General features: G+C 51.8%; 1 protein-coding gene across 1 annotated transcript in view; it reads right to left on the reverse strand.

The window, feature by feature from the left end:
• Positions 1–18212, reverse strand: part of Mtss1 (MTSS I-BAR domain containing 1) — a 141860-nt gene that overhangs the window by 6093 nt on the left and 117555 nt on the right. Inside the window, exons 8-12 of the mRNA XM_033759247.1 lie at positions 16710–16721; positions 5904–6061; positions 4893–5000; positions 3645–3742; positions 1386–1596 (exon numbers count right to left, since the gene is read on the reverse strand). Coding sequence (XP_033615138.1) covers positions 1386–1596; positions 3645–3742; positions 4893–5000; positions 5904–6061; positions 16710–16721 — 587 coding nt within the window. The remainder of the gene's footprint in view (positions 1–1385; positions 1597–3644; positions 3743–4892; positions 5001–5903; positions 6062–16709; positions 16722–18212) is intronic.

Genomic DNA, 18212 nt, shown 5'->3' on the forward strand with positions numbered 1-18212 from the left:
ACAGGCTGAAGGGTGGACAGGCATCCTACTGGCCCGAGCTCAGGGTCTCCGCGCAGCCCAGGACCCAGAGTCTGAGGGTTCAAAGCTCTGCCTCTGTCAGGTTTAGCTGAGGAACCGTGGACTTCAAAGCTCTCTGAATTTATTGTTTTCCATTTCCGGAATGGGGTCAAAGGCATCTAAACTGAAGGTGACTGCAAGCTGATTTTGTCTGTGCAATTTCCTTAAATTCTCCCACCTTATAATTACAAGCAGCCAAGATGCCTTTAAAAAACAGAGGTCTCGATTAAAGCCGGCAGCATCTTTGAGCTTATTAAAACTTCGCTAATATTACTCGTCACACCACTGTTGGGCACAGGTTCAAATTTCAGAAAATCCCCATTTCCCACCTTCTGCTTTCGCTCTCCCCTTCAGTAAGGGCTGTGGCACACTGAGAACAAACTCACAATTACGCTGTGAGAGAACAGCCTCCGGGAGTGTGAGTCCTGCTTTCCCCTGACCATTCACACTCTGCTTGCGAGCGGGGCAGGCATGGTTTAGTAAAAGCACATGGCAAGGGACAAAGGACAACTTGGAGGTTAAGCCAAGGCACCCCAGAGCATGACAAAGGGCAGGCACATTAAACTACAGTGGTGCACTAGGATGTCTGTTTCCATATGAAACCGAGTCTCTAAACAAAGATGAGAAAGAGGTCACAGTTTCCCAGGGAAGCAAAAGAAAGTGCTGAGCCCTGAGGTTCCAGTTCTCCAGCTGGGAGCAACGTGATGCTCTGGCCAAGGCTGCCCAGCAGGTGGCGCTATGGGGCTCACGGGTGGCAGCCCAGTACATTTTTCCGTCATGTTCAGTAACTGCACACTATGGGAGAGACAAGGAGGGGCCTATGTGCACATGAAGGGTGTTGATTCTTGCTCAGGCCCAGCCTTTGGCTGAAGCTGGAGCACCGGGCTGGGCTGGGCTGGTGCTGTCTAACCCAAAACACCCCATACCACCCCTTCTCCCAGGATCAAAGACCCGACAGCATTATCTGTGGAGGTGCTGGTGATTCATTGCACTGGAAATACAAAATAATAGAGCGACGCTGAGAGGGCCAACGGAAGGGCATCTGAGTGGCTTTGCAACAACAGGATCTCAGCCAGTGAGGGAGAACCTGAGCTGGGCATGCAGGAGGCACCCAGCACCCATTAGCTGACCCTCCCTGGGCCAGGGACATGGGGATGTTGCTGCTTACACAGGAGGGGTCCTCGGCCATGCCACCCAGATAGCCTTCCAGTCCAACTTGCGCCATCCTGCCTGTGGGGCACACCTTGAGACCAAGGGCTCCACATCAGCACACACGGTCCACCCGCCAAGGTCACCCTGTGCTCCCCGCAGGCCGTGGGCGCGCTTACCTGGTTGGCAGCCTCTGGCGGCATGGGGGAGGGAGACTTGGACTGGAAGGCGTCCTGAGAAATGAAGCCCGAGTCATGGGAGGACACGCTGGACAGCCGCACAGGCGCCTGCTGGGCCAGGTTGGAGCTGCGGTAGCGGTAGTGCGAGCTGGGAGAATGCGAGTGGGAGCCGCTGGACCGCGAGTCGCTGCTGTTGACACTGTTCAGGCTGCTGTGAGGGTCAAGGAGCAAGGGCAGCCGTGGAGCGAGAGCGAGAAGTGGGACAGGCCCGGGGCAGGGAGGAAGAGCACAACACAATGCAGTCAGCTCTGGGCACCAGACGGGGCACAGACCCTAAGCTACCTGGCACCGAGTCACTGCACCAGGAACAAAAGGTTTGTTCAGGTGGGCGAGAGCAAATGAGGCTCAGGTCGCTGGTGATGCAATGCACACACCACGGATAAAGGATGCCCGACTTCGCTACGTCATCTACCACCAGAGCCAGCAGGGCTGATCCCATCTGTCTGCGGAAACCTCCACCCCAGAACAAGGCCCACTATGCCTTCAGCACGACCTGCCTGGGTGTCCTCAGATGGAGTAGCCGGGTCTAGAGGACCAGTGTCCACACAGCCAACCACAGCTGCAGGACCCCTGCCCAGGCAAGACTGTGGTACAGAACATCGCAAATCCATCCGTACGACTGCATGTGTGCATTTCACCTCATATCAAAACCGTGGGTGCTTCAGTTAATAGTCTCTCCCCTGACCTCAGGTATTTCTCTGTTGAAGTTCAGGCCTGGCCCAACTGTATTTGACAAGAAGCAGGCAGTTTTGAGCCACCAGAGGCAATCAGTGCCAAGCTGTTTGCTTCCAAGATGGAGCAATGAACACAAAGTGGAGCAGGGACACATGCCCCCTGGGTGTTCTGCCTGCATACCATCTCCAGCTGCAAGAAATATACTGTGTACTCTGTGCGCAGAACCTTGGTTATGACAAACAGATGAGCTGAGTCCCACGGTCCTAACAGGCAGAACTGAACCATAAAGGCCACTGCAGAGTGCCTGAGGGGAGGTAAACAAGCCAGCCTGGGGTCAGTAGTCTGGTTTCTACCCCCACCCTGCAGCAGACTCTGCTGCACACACAGCAGCTAAGCAGGTGGCAGTCAAGCGCTGCACCCTGGCCACCACCAGGACTTGTGTGTGCAATGTTCAGACTGACACGAGGTAGCCCGCCAGAGGGAACCGCTCTGCGGGGACAGAGACCACGATTTCTGCCTTCACCTCCCAAATAGCGAGAGAGGACACTGGGGGGACTGACAGTAATCCTCACAGCAGCTCCTGCAACGGCTCACGACAATGCTTTGCATTCTTCCACTCAGCCAAGACTGGGAGAAAGGGGACACACCATGCAGCTGGCTTTACCTTCATGCATTTTTCTTGCCTACTAATATAATGTACTTCTCTCTCAGTGACTAATACACAGAGCCCCCAAAAAGATGACAAGAAACCACTGACATCTTCAGAGGCAGAGTGTCAGGATATAACTCTTGACCTGAGCTGCCAGCTAAGTGGGTATGTGTGCAAGCTACAGGGTGAAATCCAACACACCCGGGTACACAGACATTCCATACACAGACCAGCGTATCTGCACTGCACCCTCCTCAGCCAGGAAAAGGGGCCCATCTGGCTTTGCAGTGCCAAACAACATGATTAGCAGCAGGTGGGCTCTATCAAGCAATGTACGATTAACGTCCCCACTTCCAAGGAGAACAAATTTTCCCAGCCAGCAAGCCAAAAACAGCCACCTAACAAAACTGCTAGGCGACAGCTCTGTGGCTGGCAGACCTTCCACAGGAGTCTGTCTCCACAGGTAATGGACTGCTGGGCAGAGCTTGTGATGGTGTAGGTGACAAAGCAAGAAGTCCATTTACTCTACGAAAACTCGAGAAAAAGATGGTGGAGGGCACAGCAAGGTGCTTCCTCTACTTGTTCCAACAACAGTGAAATCAGCCTGAATAAGGAGTGGACTACATTCACTCTCCTCGAGTCCTGGTGGTGTTTCCTGTGCTTCAAGAGGAAACTCAAATACAGTGTCATAAAACGCCAAAGTCCCTACAGCGTGAGACTGAAAGACAGCACGCAGTATTCAGCAGACTAAGGGCTGGTGGGCTGATGGGCTTCCTCTCCGACTCAAGAGAGTGAGACCCAAGTCCCAACTGTTCCTGCAGCAGACCCCTCACCACCTCCTGTCCCTGAAAGCTAGAGACCCTGCCACACCTTACCTGCAGACGCTGGACTTTCTGGACATGGTGGCACTGGGGGAAGAGGGTGGAGTCTGATAGGACCAACTGTAGTCAGAACCTTTCAAGTCCAAGATCACCTGAGGGGACAGAGCCAAGGAATGATAAGCAGGGTGCTGAGGAGGGAACACATCCACCATACTTCAACACTCACAGGACACCACAAGATGGCCCTCGCGGGCAGTGGGAATAAGGAAGAAAACATCAAGGTTTTTTTAAATTAAAGAGCTGTACTCAATGTACATCCATGTCACTATCCTTTCTCTGAGGCAAGCAAAACTGTAGCTAGTGAGGGTGCAGAGAGAAAAGGAAAACCGTGAAATATCCGTTAAAAGAGAGAGAACCACAGTGACCACACATGACTTCACAGCTCTTCGTACCCAAGGCTGGCATGGGCAGGAGTTTCACCTCGTAGCCCCACAGAGGCAACAGTGGCTCTGGACCTGCTGAATTGACACTGAAACCACTTCCTATGCGGCGGCCACCTGTTCCCTGTATGACCAGGGTCAGGACTTGAGAAGCTGACAGGATCAAGAGCAAGCCAACCCTTCCGCAGCTGTATTGGCACACATTTTCATGCTCCTGAAGTGCCCCTGGAGGGTAAGGGGTAAGGCCAACTTCCGCCCACTGCGGCTGTTCACGAGTGAAGGCATACTTGCTGCACTAGAGCGAACTCTTCACAGAGGAACAAAGACACAAGCTCCAGAATGCATCCTACACTGCTCTCCGAGGAGGAGGCAGGAGCTGTGTGAGAGGGCTCATCTGGCACACAGTTCCTCGCATCCCCAAACACATCAGCAGTGTTAACATCACGCGTACAGGCGACACAGCATGAAGGCAGTGTCTTTTCCTAAGACAAGAGCTGTTCCCAAGTGCCACCACAGCGGGAGGAGGGCAGGAGCTGTGACAGCCCAAGCACACCATGCCACATCCTGCAAGAGCAGAGCCCTGGTCCTGCACAGCCTGGCTCGGGCCCCCAGACCACCACCACAGCTGGGCAAGCCGGGTCAGCGGCTCCGTGTCGCAGTCCTCAGGGTCATGGACCGGCGCCACAGGGAGGGTGAGTGCGTCTGTGCAGAGCTCAGAGCAGTGCCCGTCACACTACGCAGGCACCAGACAGTGCTGGCCACGGTGACCCCATGCATCATAGGGCAAAGGATGTGGCAGGTGGCACACGGGTCCCCTGAGCATGTGAAGCCTCACCGTCCAACCCTTTGCGGCCGTGCCTACCTGCTCGCTGGAGGAGGGCAGTTTGTGAGGATCCATGGTCAGGCTCTTCAGGTCTTCTGAGATGGTCTGCAGGTGGGTGATCTCCCCCAGCATTGCAATCTCCTCTTCCTGCAAAAAGAGGGTTCACACAATATTAGGACATGGGATTCATGTCATGCTTTTGGTCCAACGGCTTCTGCTAGGGTCGCTGACCACATATGGCCTTTCCAAGTTTCCTGTTGTGTTCAACAGAGGCCCTCAACTTGTCTCTTACAATCATCTTAATAAATGGTGAGCGAGGTTGGGGAGAGGAGAGGATACATGTCATTGTCTTTCCAAAGCTTCCAATGATCCAGGGCCAAGTTCTAGCCTCAAGGAAAAACGCCAACCAGTGTCTTGCCAGAAGTGAGGGGAGGTACAGCAGGGCCATCTTTCAGGCCTTTGTAGCACTCACCCCAAAGCTCTCAATGACGGGATGCAAAGGACATATTCAGAAAGGAGGTGGAGGGCTGGGGATTTAGCTCAGTGGTGCGGCCGCCTGCCTTGCAAGCACAAGGTTCCAAGTTTGATCCCTGGTACAAAAAGAAGTACCAGAGAGGAGGACTGAAATTATCAGTTGAAGCTTTTCCTGTATTAATTTCACAGTCATTCCTGGGTGTGCGGTTTGGCCAACAAGCTTCAGACATCACCAGAAGACTTATGTAACGGACTGCTGGGGCCCCGGCCCAGAGTTTTGGATTCAGTGATCTGGGTTGGGCCTGAGCACTTCCATTTCTAACCAGCACCCAGGTGATGCTGGTGGCTGGGTCTCTCGGGAGAACCCCTCCCAGGCCTTCCAGACAAGTGGAGCACCTGGTGCCGCCTGTGAACACACCGTGGGCCACATGGCCATCCCCCATCCCCGGTCCTCAGTCAGGACTGCAATGTCATTGCTGACGCGGTGCGTCCTCCTGACTCCGTGTCGGGTGCATTCATAAAGAGGAAGCCCTTCCACACCAGAGTGCACGCCTTCCGGGGCCTTCTCCCACTTACGATCACTGGCCGCAGCATAGAGACGAAGGCGCAGAATCGGCCCCGTTCCTCCATCAGAGCCTTGCGCACCGCCTGCTTCTCCGTCTCCTCCAGCAGGAGGTACTTATCATTGACGTCTTGGAGCGCGCTGTCCAACTGAGGCTGGACGTCCCCTCTTCCTGTGAACAAAGCAGAGCCCCCATTCGACTCGCTGAGACGCCAGCTGCTGCAATAGACGCCTCGTCCCTGGGTCCTTCGGTGTCAAAACCAGGACTTTCCAGGACGGAAGGAAGAGGCGGGCTTATTTATGCTCGCGGCTCCTTTCCTACGGCCCTGTCTCCAGTTTCCAATGCCTGAACGGCACATGCCTTTGGGTACCATGATGAGGAGACGCTCCTGGAGGGAGAGTCTGACTGCCTTCTGGCCTTACACACCCCCCCAGAGCCAGCTGCCACAGACCCACAGAACAACAGCTGGAGTGGGCTCCCCTCTCCAAGCAACCTGAAGAGGCTGGAGATGGTGAACACGGCAGGACAGTGGAAGGTCACAGACATGGCACAAGATCATTCTGTTGGGTCAGGCTCTAAAGAAGAGCCCATGTCTGGGCAGAAGTTTCTGTCTCTGAGGACACAGGAGGCAAGCATCATCTGCCTAGCTCTGGGTCTCCAGAAATCCTTGGTAATTTGTTTAAATCCCTGGTGAGGGTCCTGAGGCTCCTCCTGTCCAATAAGCCCAGCAACAAAAAGGCCTGCAGTAAGGTGTGTGTGTGACAACTGACAGGATCTACACCAAGCCCGGCCTACGTCCTTGACTCGTCTGGCCAGGCCCACAGACCCGAGCTAAGCAGAGGATTCGGCAACCATTCCAGTTTCACATGGGTCTTAACCTTCAACTCCAGATATGAACAGAAATAGTCTTTGTAAATAGTTTTATTAGAACACAGCCACACCCATTTGTTTACATACTGTCTATACCTTCCCGAGACTGAGAATACCTGGGCCTGTGCAGAACAGGTCTGCTGCACTAGAAGATAAAAGTGGACAAAAAGGCACCCCAACAAGGGAGCGGCTACCACACATGTCATCGGTGTGTGGGACAGCAGGGTGGCACACTAGAGACGTGCTCCTGGACTTCCACGGGGGCTCCAGCAGCAGTGTTCCACGTCAGCCACACAGAATTCCTCAATTCCTTCCAAGGCAGGACTGTGGCCTGTCCCTCAAGAGCCAAGGACGCTGCCGGCTGCAGCAAGTATGTTTTCAACACAGAATGTATGGGCCGGAGTAGGTCCCAGAGGTTACACATCCAACTGATTCAACAATTCAGTGCAGGCCAAGAACTACAGCAGTGGGGAGTCCATCCAAGGTCATCGAGGGCGAGGTGCAGAGCCAGGAACTAGCCCCACCTGAGGGAAGAGGCCGGACCCTTACCACCTAACCTTCAAGGAGTGAGGGGTAATACACGGTGTCTGAAAGAGCCAGAGAAAACTGACTTGGACATGGAGTAAGTTCCATATTTTCTCCCCTAAGTGGAGAAAAAGGCTCATTAGGCAAGAGGCAGTCAGGCTTAAAGAATATCCCCACGGAAAGGCCGAGTCACTTCTTCTGCAGGGAACAGCTCTAAGCAAGCACATAACAGGAAAATTACATATAGTCAAGGATTACCGAGCACGCTGTAAATGTGGCAGATCCCGCACATACAACTTCAGGGGTGCACATCCCACTCCCTAGTGTCCATGAGTGCACACACATGTACAGTACAGGACACACACAGCACTGCGGCCCCGGAGGGTTCTACCTGCCAGGTGCGTTCTTGTAAGGCAGGAGCTGCCCGAACTCTGCACTGTTAGGGTGGCCACTGGCCCACCTCCCACTTCGTCATGTTCAGCCCTCTGGAAACCTTCCACATACCAACGTCTCCCCTCAGGGACCAGGCAGAGGCCGTCCCCATACACCGGCTGGCCCAGGAGCCTCTGCTGGACAAAACACTCTACCTTCTCTGAGATTTTCCAAGGAGCACGTGCTCCCTCCCACAGACACCTGTGCCCAACCTTCTTCCCCAGGGCCACACAGCAGGAAAGCTGCGCTGCCTATGAAGGTATGGGGTTCTCGCTACGCTAAAATGTGGGCTTGTGCAACTGAATTCACATACCAGATAGCCGCTGGGCGCCTTGCAGGGAGGCTGTGTGGCTTGGGGCAAGCAGAAGCCCCTTCTCACCTGGTGCCCTCGCCCACACTGCTCTAGATTACTATGTGAAGGGCTGCACACCTGCAGGAGGAGCAGGAGAGGAGCTGCAGCTCAACAGTGGATCGACCACTATTGGGTGTGGATCCAATGTCCCCCCAAGCCTCCTGCTTGAGGTGGATTCTGGAGGGCGATGGTCCCTGGGATGCTGTGAGGTCCTGAGCTGACCCACAGATCCTACAGATCAGGGAGCACTGGGGTGAGGTGGGGCTCATCTCCCTCCCTCGGCGCCGCTTCCCAGACACAGGATGGGAGTGGCTCCCCATGGGCCTCCTTCACCCTGCCCAGCTGACCACAGACCACAGACCACAGACCACAGACCACGGACAGAGAGAGCCCAGACGAACTCTGCCCTTCGACCACAGGTGTGGGGACACTTGCCTCAGTGACAAGGAAAGCGACTTTTCAAAAATAAACTGTAAACATTAAGAAACTGGGAAAATGTGTTATCTTTACTTCCACAAGTTAGAAGGCACACGTCTACTTGTAATTAATAACAGACTTTTAAATTACATCTAGTTAGGAAAACAAAGTGAATGTGCTATCTAATTTGGAAAGTATAAATTTAAATTGTCCTACGATTACAGCAAAGTTATTTTAAATATGCATTATGTTACAATTAAAGGACTCACATTGTAGCATCCTAAAGTAAATAGAATCTGTAAGGTCTGCTCTATGGTTATAGTGAGACCATTTCCATTTAGAATATTTTATAACCTAAAACACAATGATTATGTCTTAAATTCACTAACATAACATGTAATCATATTTACGAAAACAACTGTGGAAGAAACCTCTCATGTCACTGTTGGAGGCCCCGACTGTGAGGCTGGTCATCTCTGAGCTCCCCCCACCCCAGGGATACTGGACAGCCTCAGCACCCCAGGGACCGGCCAGGAGCCAGGGACACCCCATCCCAGATCTGCAGGCTCTGTATAAAGCGACAGACTGGTGCCCACATTTCCCCCACTACCTATACAGTGGAGACCCTGTCCACAGCATTACCCTGTTGCACTGAGTGGTGACAACACGGCAGCGCATATTCAGTTCAGCTGCCATAAACAAGAGATCTGGATCCACTTGGGGCTCAGTGTGTAGATCCAGAAATGCAGGCACAAAAGCAGACGTCCTGCGGGAGCCGCTGCCCTGGCTGCTCTGCTCCCAGGATCCAGCGCTCCTCTGCGTCCTGCACCCTGGCAGCCCTCACGGGCTCTCTCCTGGACAGCTGCGGGCTCCGGGGTGCCGCTGTCCCCCAGCAGCCCGGAGTTTCCAAGGTGCAGCCTGCATCATCCCTTGTTTGTTCATGTCGCCCTGGGGCCACACAGCCCCAGCCTCCCTGGCCCTCTCTCCCGGACTGTCTCCCATTTCCAGGGTCTGGGTGCCAACTTCAGAGGCTCCCTGATCCCCACCTGCAGAGCAGCCCTTGCTTGCCATCAGGAGTTCCACACAGCTGTCCTCTTCAGCACTCCCCAGTTCGTGTCGTCTGATTTCCCTATTTGTTCAGTGTCACTTTCCCCCACTGACTGAAAAGTCCACAACAGCAGAAACCACAGGTTTTGCTCAGCACGCCGTCATCCCTGGGTGGTGCTCACATATGTGCAAGCAAGCGGGCACTGGCATGGGGGGGATTTGACCCATCTGCTCACTGGCATACCCTGGCACGGCCCAGTGCTTCAGAACCGACAGCCAGCCAGCCAGCCGCTGGGGCTCTACTGCCTTGGACAGGCTTTCCCGACAAGATTCCTGAGCAAAGAACTGCGTTTGATCTTTTTATAAAATCTGAGTCATGCTCAGTCTGGAGACTTTCTCCCGCTGCCAGTCTCTGGGTCTTGATTATATTCATGCTGGGGAATCCTGATGAATACTAGGCAGGGGACCCTGACACCCCACTCCTTTCTCGGCAGAAGGTGTTCTCCCCGGACAACAGCACAGGCGGCAGCACCCTTCAGGACGGAGGGAAGTTTTCTAATCGAGTAGGCAGCATTTACAAAGGCTTCTGGAGTGAAGATTCTCTATCAGTTCCCCAACACTACACTTCACTTTCCTTAAGCTCTACATAAACATTGAGACCGGAATGAACACCTCTCCTTGACAGGGAAACCAGATAAAGGCGTGAGTGGTTTGCACATAGCTGCGATTACAGTCCTGAGCTCACACTACTTGGTGGCGGGCATGGCTGGCATCAGTGCCTGGGCTCTGTCATCAAAAGCCCACATTTTCTGTCCTTCCCGACCACTCCACACGGCAGGGTGGGGGTCAGGACACTGGCTGACAGCCAGACTGGTGGGATCTGGCGTTCCCCGGGGGTGCCTGGCTCCACCTCCACCCTCTGCAGCCCACACATCGAGCTTCCCGACTTCCAGAGACCCTGGCAGCAAAGGGCTTCTGGACTCGGAAGAGCCACCCAGGACACTGTGGGCCACGGGTGCCACAGGAGTCACAGAACACCCAAGCCACTTCTTCCTTTGGAGACAGACGCTGCAAAGGGACTTCCAGCTACTCTCACACACCTTGCATCTCTACGCCTCCCAAATCAGAATGCCTTACACCAACGGCGTCTCACCAAGAGATCACCAAGGCCTTACCGGCAGTGATCTAGTCCTCTTTTAGTGGTCCAGAAAGCAATGGTGATCTAACAGTTAACTGAGGGAACCCCAGAGTCAGTGAACCAGGGAAAGGAAATGCTGAAAGACAGGATATAAATACTGAAGTGGACAGCAAGGCGACCCTGGAGATTAGAATGAGGGGTGAAAATTCCTTTCTCATCAAAAGGTGGCCGCCCTTATCATTCCTCTGTGTCACTTTCTACTCTTTATGCCCTATAACAGGTTTTGATTGATTTCCCCGAACAACAAACAACTAGAAATCCCTAGTTTGATCCCCGGTACCAAAAAACAAACAGATAAATTTGATAGATAAAAGACTGTTTTTAGCCTTAAACTTTTTCAAAACTCACTGTTCCTCTTTCAACCTAACGTGCCTCAGTTTCTCTTTCCATGGTTGATGCAAGAGTACAGGAATTAAGCCACACAGTGTTCAGAACTGCAGGGCACAGGGTCACCCTGGGCGAGGATGGGCGCTGTGGCACTGTGTATCACGCAGGGCAGAGTGGGCAGGGCAGGGGTTTTCAAGCAAGCTTTGCTTTGAGATCCTCTGATGTAACTAAATGCAAAAGACCCCATATCTTTCTCTCAAGGTGGGTGTTTCACCATGAGGGCACTTTACTAGTTGGTGCTGTGCTTTCTGCATCCCCGAAGTCCATGTGTTGGAAACAGCCCTAAACTCCTGCCAGTGGTCTTGGAGACGAGACCCAGGGAGGTGATCAGGGTCAGATGTCCCGAGGCTGGGCCTCCCAGGGCATCATCACTGTCTAGAGGACCATGAGAGGCCCAAACTGGAGCTCACCGCATCTCACCACGCCAGGTCCTCAGTCCTGCCATGATGGAGAGGCCCTAACCAGCCACCAGGGGCCAGAGCCAAACCAACCTCTTCTTTATGTATTACCTCTTTTCAGGTAATGAGTTAGAGCAACAGGTAACAGACCAGGACCTAGGCATTCTGTTGTTCACTGAAGCGAGGACAAAGGAGGTCCAGGGACCTGCACCAAACCACACCTCCCAGGAGATCTGTGCAGGGAAGCCACACATCCCAGAGCGCCCTCTTGTGGTTGAAGGAATACCACCGCCTGCCACCTAATCCAGACACCTGCCCTCACTGCAAGTCCTCCTCCTACAGAGAGGGCGAGACAGAGCCACTGGTAATGGAGTCCCCAGCTAGACCACACTCCAAACCGAGCACTCATGGTCATGGAGGAACTCACTAGAGGCTCAGAGGTCTTCAAGGTCCCCGTCACAGTCTTGAAAGCCGAGGCTTTAACCTGGTCCCTGCTCACCTCCCTGACGCCCCTCCACCTGCTCCTGTTCCACACAGGAGGGTGAAGGCCTGAGGCTTCCTGCTCTGCAGTGCATGCTCCTGATGACCCACCCACCAATTCAACTCCCCAGAGCCTTCCAGGGCTCTTCATCCTCCTGGGACCCTTTAGCCTCTCCTTGAGAACCAGTCTCACGCAGACCACTGATGTTCTAGGTGTAAGAAACTAGAATACTGTGAATGATACACACACAGAAATAACCCACAATCTGGTGTCTGCAGTTCACAGCAGAAAGCTTCAGAGTTCTTCAGACTTTGCAGAATGGCAGGGTCTCTTTTGTTGTGCTAATGTTGTGTCTTTTTATGCTAATCAGAAGGCTGGGGAGGGGTGCTAGTGGCCAGAAAAACCAGCCACTTCACTGGAAGGTTGGAACTTTCACCCCAACTCCGGACCTCCAGGGACATCTCCAGAGGGGCTGGAGATTACAGCTGGGCTGCCAGTGGCTAAGATGGACTCCATCTTTGGAGGGGGGCGGGCTTCCTGGCTGGTAAATGTACCAAGATGCTGGGTATGTGGGACGCCCAGAGAAGGCCTGGGAGCTCGGTGGCCAAGCCCATCCCACCCTCCCCCACTATGTCTCTCTGCACCTGGGCTGTTCACCTTACTCTCTCTGTAATAAAATGATTCTCATAGTATTTTCTATGAGCTGTTGCAGGGTGTCATTAAGCTTACAGGCAACCTCAAATTTGTGGCTGACTAGGCAGAAGTGTGGGGATCCTGGGGACCCACTTGTAGCTGGGCAGTGAAGTTGGGGCAGTCCCGTGGGTCCTAGCTAACTCTGGAGGGCCTGCTGGTGTCAGAGAGCTGAGGTCACTGCCAGATGAGGCCTTCGCTATGACTAAATGCCATGGCCACCTGAGGGCAGAGACTCCTGCCCTCCAGAACAGCTGAGAGCAGCCTCACTCCTAGTTTTGACCTGCGTGAACGTGTGAACGAGTGAATGCTCATCTCCAGACCTACTTGCCTCAAAGGAGAACATGTATGAATGAGAACGGGGGTAGCTGTGAATCACCGAGCCTGGTGAAAACTGTGACAGGCCTATGGGTTGCAACTTAAAGAGAGGCAGCAACTGCTACCTGCCCTGCCACTTACCCTGTTCTGCACCAGTGTTCTCCAGGGAGATTAAAAACCACATCATGTAAGAAATCAGCATTTTAAACAAGGTGCTCTTTAGCTCTCTGCTAGTTTTATTTGGTCAAAACTACGGTGAGTAAAGTGCCTGGGGCTCCTGTTGCAGCCCTACATGGGCAATCTCTCCCTGGCTCTTCAAGTGGGAGCAGAGCCAGGGCCTCACTGGGCACAGGGCTTTCTGGACCTTTGAAGGCACCTGGGGGGCAAGGCACCACCGGACTCAGTCCTCACAGCAAGAGTCCTTACCACCCCAGGCTCCTGGCTTTCCTCTGAAATGCAATCACCTTGTGCAGGAGCTTTGTTCAACTCAAACACTTCTTCTCATTCCTGACTGTCACAGTAGGTCTGAAAGGGAAAGTCCTACTGCTCTACAGATGCTATAAGGACCTCCAAATGGTATCAGGTTAATACTGTAACTCTCAACCTGTCGGATGTTTGACATGCCAAGTTTGTTTTCTAACATCGAAGAATCAATTTTAGGAACAACAGAGGATAAGAGCAGGAAATATTTAGGCCAGGGATTTAACTCAGAGGTGCTGTGCCTGCCCCACAAGCACAAAGTCCTGAGTTCAATCCCTGGTATCAGAAATAACAACAACAACAAAAAGAGTAGGAAATATTTATTGAGAGAAACATAGCTTCTAAGAGAGACTGAAGGGGACCTGGAAAGTGGGTTGCCATGGACCCCACTTATAGGGCAGGCTTTTAAGAGCAAAATCATGAGGTGGGTGCACTTGGGATGAAACTATGGTCAACGAGTAAGAGTACAAGTACAGTCCCGTAGCTACTACTGATCAAATCAGGTAGCAGCCACTTAATGAACAAAGACCTCGCCTAGAAGGGCCAGTCAAGGACTTGGTCCCCATCTAGGTGACTGATACCTATTTAGAATAGGAATCATTCTTTTTCATCATGGAAAGGGGAAAAAATGGGAACAAAGATTTTGTAAATAGAAAAGGGGTTGAAGGGAGGGTAGGGGTATGGGAAGAAAGCAGCAGCAAGATAAAACATGTGCAGGTACAAATTCCCTATAAGTGTGACCCTTAAGCACATCTAAACTGTACCAATGAACTGACTAATTAGAGAGAATACTAGTCATCACCGTTTATCCCTGGGGAAGTAGGTGCAACCATTTCATCTTTGTCTCCAGGTTTGGCCTTTGGTGAATGTGCCTCCACCCACCATGTCCTCTTACCTTGTGCACTGGCTTCTTGGAGGGCCCAGCCCTTCTGACTGCCTGCGGTATTTCTAACCAACTTAGCTGTCTACAAGGCAGCCAGCCCTGCTCCCACAGGTGGGGTCTGGCTGCCCTTACTTCTGCATTTCCTGCTCTGGCATCCTGGGGCCCCCAGGAGGACTAGCCGCAGCCCACACCCTGGCTGTTCCCTGCCATTGCTCCACAGAGGAAGGCCCTAGAACCCATCCCTCTCTAAAATGCAAAGGAAGCGGGTGAGACGGGCCCTGGCCTTGGCTGGTGCCCTCTTCTCAGCCCCAGGGATGGTAGTCATCACTACACTGAGCACACCTGGTTCAACTAGCCGGCTGGGGGAGCCCACCCTCCTCAGGAGGCAGTGCACCCCAGCCTGGCCCAGGACATTTCTAATGAAGTAGAGGTCCCCAGCTTGGCTCAGAGTGAGTGGTTGTAATTAGCCTAAAGGAGAGTTTCATGCAGTTTCTCCTCTACTTAAGCAAGCACCTATTTTGTTTTGCTTTGGTGGAGCCAGGGATGGAACTCAGGGCCTGGTGCATGCTAGGCAAGTGCTATCCCACTGATCTCGTACCCCAAGCCCAACAGCATTTTAACTATAGTGGAACTGTTAAAACACAGGTTTTAATACAAACCTCCAATGATGAATGTCATTGTACTGTACACCTAAAATGTACTATTTAAAAAATATCTGTATATATATGTTTCAAGGTTTAAAACTAATTTAGACTTCTTTTACAAACTTACGAGCTGTTCAGCCCACACAGCTGTGCTCACATCCCTATGCCTGGAGTCACTGCTAAGCACACACCTGACACTGAGGCTTTACACTCCACCCTGCCCAGAAAGCAGCTGCAGAGGTGTCACTGCGGCCAAGGGAAGCAGGAGCTCCCCACTGCGACACCAGCAAGGCCCTGCCGACTCTTTGCGTGGCCCAGACTGACCCCCCTCGTTTCTAGCAGGCAGATGCCCCATTCACCCCTCGGACTGACTCACGCCAGACTCTCAGTAGATGGCCCAGAAAATGTAAGAGCCAAGAGACTGCCCAGCGGCCCCATACTGTATGATTCTGTCTACACCAAATCCACAAGAGCTGAAGCCAGGTACAAGCACAGGTGAGCAGTTATTGGCTCAGGGGCTACAGGGAGGTGGCAAAGGACTACTGAGCCTGCCTGAGGTGTCTTTCTGAATATGCTGAAACAGACAGTCGTGGTGGCTGTGCTATATTGTGAATGTATAAAAAAAATCACCGAAACATTTAATTTTTAAATAGCTAAAATGGTACATTTTATGTTATGTGAATTTTACTGCAATAAGAAAAACAATGACTGTCTTACCTTCCTCCCAAAGATTTACTAGAAAAATGTTCAAGCATTTCATAACCACAGTACTGGGAACTGGAAGGACTGGCCTCTTTAAAGCTGGAGAGTGATCAACCCAGCATCACAAGGGGCCCGGGTCAGGAGTGTGCCAGGACCGCGGGCATCGACCCACCAACCAGAGGAGACCAGGGCACTGGGTGTGGCGCAGTGATAGAATCCAAGCTGAACCCTCGCAGAACTGCCAGGCAGATGCTAGAGAGCGGCTGGGGACACCAGGCAGGGGCCTCAAGAGCACCGCGCAGCTCTTGCGGGACAGCAGGGACAGCAGCAAGGCTCCGAAGCGACTTGTGCTTTAGTAGCATGATCACGCAGACTGAGGCTTACATTCAGTCAAAAGAATCATCTTGGGCTGAATTTGAAGATTTGATCCCTTTGAAACAAAATGTTTCACAAACTCTGCTGAAATAAGAAATACTTCTGATTTTTAAAAATGAATTCTCAGTTTTGGAAAGAACTATATGGTCTCAGCTGACAAAGGAAGACATTTTGCAACCTTAATACAACCAAATCCGATTTGGGAATTATCTTGAGGAGCTATGCAGTGTAGCTCTTTGTTCTGATTGTGGAACACATATACACACATGGGTGTGTACATGTACTGTGTAGAAACATACTGAGTTTCAACAAAACAGATGCTTTAAAATCAGTCGGTATTTCTTTTTTCCACGAGTCGATTACTGAATTAGGCAGACGCAAAGGCCCACAGAATGTGATGCTGGCACTCAACAGCCAAACATCTAAGAAAGGAAATGATTAAAAGACACACACACACACACACACACACACTTTTATTAAAGTTATGGGAAATTAAGTGGCATGACTGATTGTTCTGACTGGGAGGGAAACCTGGGCAGCCAGAGTAGGCCTGAACAACCACGGAAAGCCCACAGCAAGGAACACACCGTGACCAGCCAACAGAGTCGGAGTACACTTACCCAGGGCGTCCACTGGCGGATACACGGTGAGAAAGTGCAGGACACACAATTGACACAAAAAGGAAAACAACAGAGTCAAACCGGTGTTGGAGCAGCAGCCTTCTTACCTTCTTCTGCATACATGGGTCGCTACCACACTTTCCACCTGGGCGGCTGGTCCCATATCTGCTGACACTGCTGTCCACCTTCCTGCCTGCCTGTACCTTTTCCTTCTCACCTGGACAAGCATCTTCCCAGTCATATCACCCAAAAAGAGTGAGGATTTTATAAAGAAAAATGAAGAATATGGACCCACAAGAGGCCATTTCAGATTTTAGCAAGGAAATCTTTTAAGTGTAATTTATTATAATGAACCAAACTTTAAAGTAGAATAAAAATTAAAAGGCCAGGGATTTAGCTCAGTGGTTCTGCCGCCTGCCTCACAAGCGCAGGTCCTGAGTTCAATCCCCGGTCAAAAAAAAAAAAACAAAAATTAAAGGATATAAAAAGACCTCAAATTTTAATATAGTAACAAATACTATGCTGGTATGAAAGTATGAGTCAAACATATCGGACATTGGCTTTGCAGACTCTAGTGAAAAATGATGGCTAAGTTCATACATGATCATTCCAGTTCTTCCTCAAGAAAGTCTCTGATAAACCTTTAGAGCTTGCAGATCAAAACAGAAGGCTCTACAATAATTAATGTTTTTATGTATTTATTTTTGCAGCGCTGAGGATCAAACCCAGTCCCTTGAGCACACAAGGCAAGCACTCTGTCCCTGAGCTACATCCTCAACCCAATTTTTAAATTTAAACTAAGAATATGGGAGTCAGGGGAGCAGCTCAGAGGCAGAGCGACTGCCTACCATGTGTAAGTACCTGGGCTCAGTCCCAGTTTGGTCCCAGGGACCAAATCCCCAGTACAGCAAACGTTCACAATGATAACATGCCAGTTAAGTCGAACGAGAAGGCTGCTGGCTTCACACAGTAAGGACAACAGGGATGCAAATTAATCTGTCTGCAACTTCCCATTCTCCCTAACTTCTGCAGGGCCCCAAAGGCAGTGAACAGGCATCATGTGGCAAAAGACACCAGCTCGCCCCACACTGCTTCTGAGCTTCCGCCGTGTGGTTCCCCACACCCATGGACGAGACTGGCTCTATCCTGTGCTTCTGACCCTGCGCAGGGGCCCAGAGCTTCCCTGGGCTCAGGGACCATCCCCCTCCAAGCCAACCCCACCTGTGTGTGTTCCCAGGAGCTGCCACACAGCCTGCCATTCATCTACCACCAGAGCGCATTTCAAGTTGCTTTTAAACAAATTTGGGATGTCTAAGCACCTTTCATTTACAAATTACCACTCTCTATAATAAAAAAAGATCACAAAGGTGATAAAGGTGGTGTTTGCAGAGTAAGAAGGTGAATATCACATCCCATGCAGTGTCTGCCCACACCAAAGTGCTAAGACCACGCCTGTCCACACAAAGAAAGAGTTGAAAGAATTTCTAGATCAAAGTTCAAAGA

Source organism: Fukomys damarensis, unplaced genomic scaffold (assembly GCF_012274545.1).
Source record: "Fukomys damarensis isolate Sample0158 unplaced genomic scaffold, DMR_v1.0_HiC HiC_scaffold_5, whole genome shotgun sequence".
Classification (NCBI taxonomy): domain Eukaryota; kingdom Metazoa; phylum Chordata; class Mammalia; order Rodentia; family Bathyergidae; genus Fukomys; species Fukomys damarensis.